Raw genomic sequence first — 5,549 nt, 5'->3', positions numbered from 1 at the left:
ATATTCTGCTTTCCATCAGATTTAAAAAATGATAAAACTTTCCTAAATACTTCCGATACACAACTCGTTGGCGATTCATCTCCTATATTGATTATTCGGAATTTCACAAACAAGCTGTTGAAAGAAACCAGGCAGAACGCCTGTCATCCTCCATTTGTTAAGCGGGACGGGATGGATGTTAATTTACATTCCCAATAAAATCTGAAATATCAATTGATGAGCCGGCGCCATGTGATACGGATTTTTTTTAATACCAATTCAGATCCGGTTAATTTTACATTTATTTTGTGGTATTTCTATAATGGATTTTTCTTTATGTGAAAATTATTAATATAGGCGTTTTATATCTTATATATAAAAATGAATCGCAAAATGTGATGGTAAGCGCATAACTCAACAACGCCTGGACCAATTTGGCCAAATCTTTTTTTAAAATGTTCGTTGAAGTTCAAGGATGGTTTCTACGGCGAGAAAAATTAGAATTATTGCTGGAAAAACCCTAAAAAAAGCCCTTTTTGTTTGAATTTGTTTCGTGTATCAGTTGACAATTCATCTGTCATCTGTCAAAAGTCATCTGTAACAGACAACTTTTTTTTTAAATTTGATATGACTTGAACTCAAATCCTTTTAAGCCGTACGAATTGTTTTATTTATTTAAAATTTTTTATTTATTTAAAATTTAATTCAAATTTTAAATAAATAAAACAATTCGTACGGCTTAAAAGGATTTGAGTTCAAGTCATATCAAATTTAAAAAAAAAAGTTGTCTGTTACAGATGACTTTTGACAGATGACAGATGAATTGTCAACTGATACACGAAACAAATTCGTATATCGTGTTTTGTGCAGAGTGTTTAGTTAGTTAGTGTTTGTTTAGTTCGTGATTAGTGAAAAAATAATTTATATTTGATATGCCTCCTATAAGACGAAGCAATTTAGGTAGAAGAACCAGAAATGCTATAAACCAAGCTAATTACCGATATAATCGTATTGCAAAAGAACGTGACGACGGAAATGAACGTGAAAGAATTCGGATATCACAAACGCGTGAACCGCGAGCGCGACGTTCAACTAATAATCGCGCAAGTTTGAATCGAGCTGCTTTCAGTTACGATGTGTCAATTGACTACAGTAACTACCAATGTGTTGTTATTGGTTCTATGAACTTGGTTTGCTCACACTGTAAGGCATTAAAATACAAAAACGAAGCCAATGGATTGTGTTGCGCAAATGGTAAAGTGAAATTGATACCATTGGATCCACCACCAGAACCATTGTACTCATTGGTTTCAGGAATAGGAACAGATTCTATACACTTTTTGACACATATCCAACAATATAACAATTGCTTTCAAATGACTTCATTTGGGGCAACAAATGCAGTTCGGGAAAATTTTATGCCAACTTTCAAGGTATGTATTATAGCAGTTAATCATAATTATTTTAGCGAACAAAATTTTCTGTCACCAAAGTTAAGATGTGTTACTAATCTTCAATTTCTTAATCATTACGAAATATATCACTTAGTCATCATATTATATGGTGATTCAGTTTCAGTGACACTTTTATTATATTTTATAATTGATAGATATTAGTTAAAACTAAATATATACTTTTTAAGATCAAATATTATTTAAGTTTGATCACTGACAATCCATTAATTTATACCACACCATAATATTTTTTTTATTTACAGATACAAGGGCAAATATATCACAGAGCAGGTTCACTGTTACCAGTGTCAGATAGCGACAACAAATTCCTGCAAATTTATTTTATGGGCAATTCACCACAAGAAATTGATCTGCGTTGTGCACATAACAATTTAGTAAAAAGGTCTATTGTAGAACAATTACAAAATTTATTTCATCAACGCAATCAATTGATTATATTGTTTAAAACTGCCCTGGATCTGATGCCATCCGATAATCACAAAATTGTAATCAGAGCTGATAAAACACCTGCAGGTCAACATACAAGACGTTTTAATGCACCAACTATTGATGAAGTTGCTATCGTTGTAGTTGGAGAAAACTTGGAATCCCGTGATATTGTTTTACATCGTCGGAATGATCAATTACAACGTATAAAGGAAACACACCGCTCATATGATGCACTGCAATATCCCATTATATTTTGGCAAGGTGAAGATGGCTACGATTTCTCAATAAAAATGATAAATCCCATTACAGGTAACTAAAATATTAGTTTAGCTATGGCGATAATATCTCAGTCACTATATTATGTATTTTAATTTTATATTTGAATGTTATTAAAACAAAATCTGTTTACAGGTTCTGAAACCAACAAAAAAGTCAGTTCAATGAACTATTATTCATACCGCCTAATGATTCGGGAAAATGAAGATAATCACATATTGAAATGTCGGCGATTATATCACAAATATGTTGTTGACATGTATGTTAAAATTGAAACGGAGAGATTAACATTCATCAGGTTGAATCAAACCAAACTCCGATCTGAAGAGTATATTCACCTTCGAGATGCGATTAATACTGATGGAAATGCACAGAACGTCGGTCGGATGACTATTCTTCCAGCAACATACATCGGAAGCCCTCGGCATATGCACGAATATGCTCAAGATGCCATGTCGTATGTTCGTCATTATGGTACAGCAGATTTGTTCATCACATTTACATGCAATCCGCAATGGATAGAAATTAAGCAGGAGTTATTCCCTGGGCAATCACCCATTGATCGTCATGATATTACAGCCAGAGTCTTTAGACAAAAGTTGAAATCTTTAATGAATTTCATCGTAAAACATAATGTGTTTGGTGAGACACGCTGCTGGATGTATTCTGTGGAGTGGCAGAAACGAGGATTGCCACATGCACACATTTTGATTTGGTTGGTTGAAAAGATAAGGCCAAATGAAGTTGATGCAGTGATATCAGCTGAAATCCCTAATGTACAAGTAGATCCTGGATTGCATGAGGTAGTTATCAAAAACATGATACATGGTCCCTGTGGAACTCTTAATCAAAATTCACCGTGTATGATGGATGGTAAATGTTCAAAACGATATCCACGGACATTAATATCGGAAACAATTACTGGTAATGACGGTTATCCATTGTATCGTCGCAGATCGACAGCAGACAATGGAAAATCAACAATTGTCAAATTAAATCAACAAGATATTGAAATAGATAATCGTTGGATTGTTCCATATTCACCCATTTTATCAAAGACATTCAAAGCACACATCAACGTTGAATCTTGCCATTCAGTGAAATCGATTAAATACATTTGCAAATATGTAACCAAAGGGAGTGATATGGCTGTGATTGGAATTGGTGCAGAGAATTCTAATGATGAAGTTACCCAATACCAAATGGGCCGCTATGTTAGCAGTAATGAAGCAGTTTGGCGAATATTTTCTTTTCCTATTCATGAGAGACACCCTTCTGTTGTTCACTTAGCTGTATATTTAGAAAATGGACAAAGAGTGTATTTTACAGCACAGAACGCAGTACAAAGAGCTGCTCAGCCACCATCTACTACATTAACCAGTTTTTTTGAGACATGCCAAAACGATGATTTCGCACAAACATTGCTATATTCTGAAATGCCAAAATATTATACCTGGAATCAATCCTCAAGGAGATTTATACGACGGAAACAAGGAAAACCAGTTCCAGGATATACAGATGTATATTCCACCGATGCGATTGGCCGGATTTATTCAGTACATCCAAGCAATGATGAATGTTTTTATTTACGACTGCTATTAGTCAATGTACGTGGCCCAACATCATTCCAACAGTTACGAACTGTTGATGGTGAATTGTGTGGATCCTACAGAGAAGCCTGTCAACGTTTGCAATTGCTTGAAAATGACGCTCATTGGGATCAAACTCTCAATGATGCTGTAATATCATCACACGCTCATCAAATACGAACATTGTTTTCTATAATCATATCTACATGCTTCCCATCAAACCCAATTGATTTGTGGATGAAGTACAAAGATTATATGTGTGATGATATTTTGTATCAAATACGGAATAGAATGGGAAATCCAAATATACAAATCAGTGAAGAAATTTACAATGAAGCATTGATTTCAATTGAGGACATGTGCTTGATAATGTCAAACAAACTATTAATTCAATTAGGCCTGACCGCGCCCAATCGTCCAATGCATGACGCTTTTAACCAAGAGTTGCATCGAGAAAGACTGTATGATCTCAACGCTTTGAAAGAATTAATTCAAACAAATCTTCCACTGTTAAATGAACAACAGAAGTATGTATTTGAAACTCTTATGAAAGTAACAAATGATGAAACTGGAGGGATTTACTTCTTAGATGCACCTGGTGGTACAGGAAAAACTTTTTTGATTTCATTAATATTAGCAACAATTCGCTCACAAAATAAAATTGCACTTGCACTCGCTTCGTCGGGAATCGCAGCAACTTTGCTTGAAGGTGGTCGAACAGCCCATTCAGCACTAAAATTGCCATTAAATATGCAAAGCAATGAAACTCCAACCTGCAACGTTTCGAAGAACTCTGCAATGGCAAAGGTTTTGCAGCAATGTAAATTGATTGTTTGGGATGAATGCACGATGGCACATAAAAAATCTTTGGAGGCTTTAGACAGAACCTTAAAAGAACTACGTAGCAATAATAACCGATTTGGTGGTGCAATGCTTTTATTAGCAGGAGATTTTCGTCAAACATTGCCAGTGATTCCACGATCAACGCCAGCTGATGAACTCAATGCATGTCTAAAGTCCTCCAATTTGTGGAAACATGTCAAAGTACTTCATTTAAGCAAGAATATGCGTGTCGAGTTGCAAAATGACCAATCTGGAAACATATTCTCTAAACAACTCATTGACATTGGTAATGGCAAATTTCCTATAGACATGTTGACTGGCTGCATTAACTTTCCTCAAAGTTTTTGTCAGTTAACTCGATCAAAAGATGAACTTATTCAGAAGGTGTTTCCAGATGTTTCTCAAAATTACAGAAACCATGATTGGTTGAGCGAACGAGCTATACTGGCTGCAAAAAACATAGATGTAAATGAATTAAATTTCAAAATTCAAGAACAAATTACAGGCGAATTGAGGATATATAAATCAGTTGATTCGGCTACTAATCAAGATGATGTAGTCAACTATCCACCGGAATTTTTAAACTCGCTGGATTTGCCAGGATTGCCACCTCACAATCTTCAATTAAAGGTTGGATCGGTGGTTATAATGTTGCGAAATATCAACCAACCGCGTCTTTGCAACGGTACACGGTTAGCGATAAAAAAATTACTAAACAATGTGATAGAAGCAACTATACTCAAAGGAAAGTATAAACGAGAAGATGTTCTCATACCGCGCATCCCTATGATTCCGACTGATGTGCCATTTGAGTTTAAACGACTACAGTTTCCAGTGCGGCTTGCTTTTGCTATGACTATAAACAAGTCCCAGGGGCAAACATTAAGTGTTTGTGGTATTAATCTAGAAAACCCATGTTTCTCACATGGTCAATTGTATGTTGCCTGTTCCCGTGTTG

At 35.1% G+C, this 5,549-nt stretch overlaps 1 protein-coding gene across 1 annotated transcript; it reads left to right on the top strand.

The window, feature by feature from the left end:
- Positions 1–1,647: 1,647 nt before the first annotated feature.
- LOC143204492 (uncharacterized) lies at positions 1,648–2,751 on the top strand. Its single transcript, XM_076417038.1, has 3 exons — positions 1,648–2,192; positions 2,295–2,694; positions 2,739–2,751. Exons 1-3 carry the CDS (start codon positions 1,778–1,780, stop codon positions 2,749–2,751), a joined length of 828 nt encoding a protein of 275 aa, XP_076273153.1. The 5' UTR covers positions 1,648–1,777.
- The last annotated feature ends 2,798 nt before the right edge of the window (positions 2,752–5,549 follow it).

This window comes from Rhynchophorus ferrugineus, unplaced genomic scaffold, assembly GCF_030347505.1.
Source record: "Rhynchophorus ferrugineus isolate W39M unplaced genomic scaffold, kcgeb_rfMv2 rfM11, whole genome shotgun sequence".
Lineage (NCBI taxonomy): Eukaryota > Metazoa > Arthropoda > Insecta > Coleoptera > Curculionidae > Rhynchophorus > Rhynchophorus ferrugineus.
This window is presented reverse-complemented; position numbering and strand designations above follow the sequence as displayed.

Excerpts from the sequence above, each read along its gene's own strand:
- LOC143204492 (XM_076417038.1), top strand. The coding sequence starts at position 1,778 with ATGGGCAATTCACCACAAGAAATTGATCTGCGTTGTGCACATAACAAT. Across the intron at positions 2,193-2,294 it reads AATGATAAATCCCATTACAG|GTTCTGAAACCAACAAAAAA; the intron begins GTAACTAAAATA and ends ATCTGTTTACAG.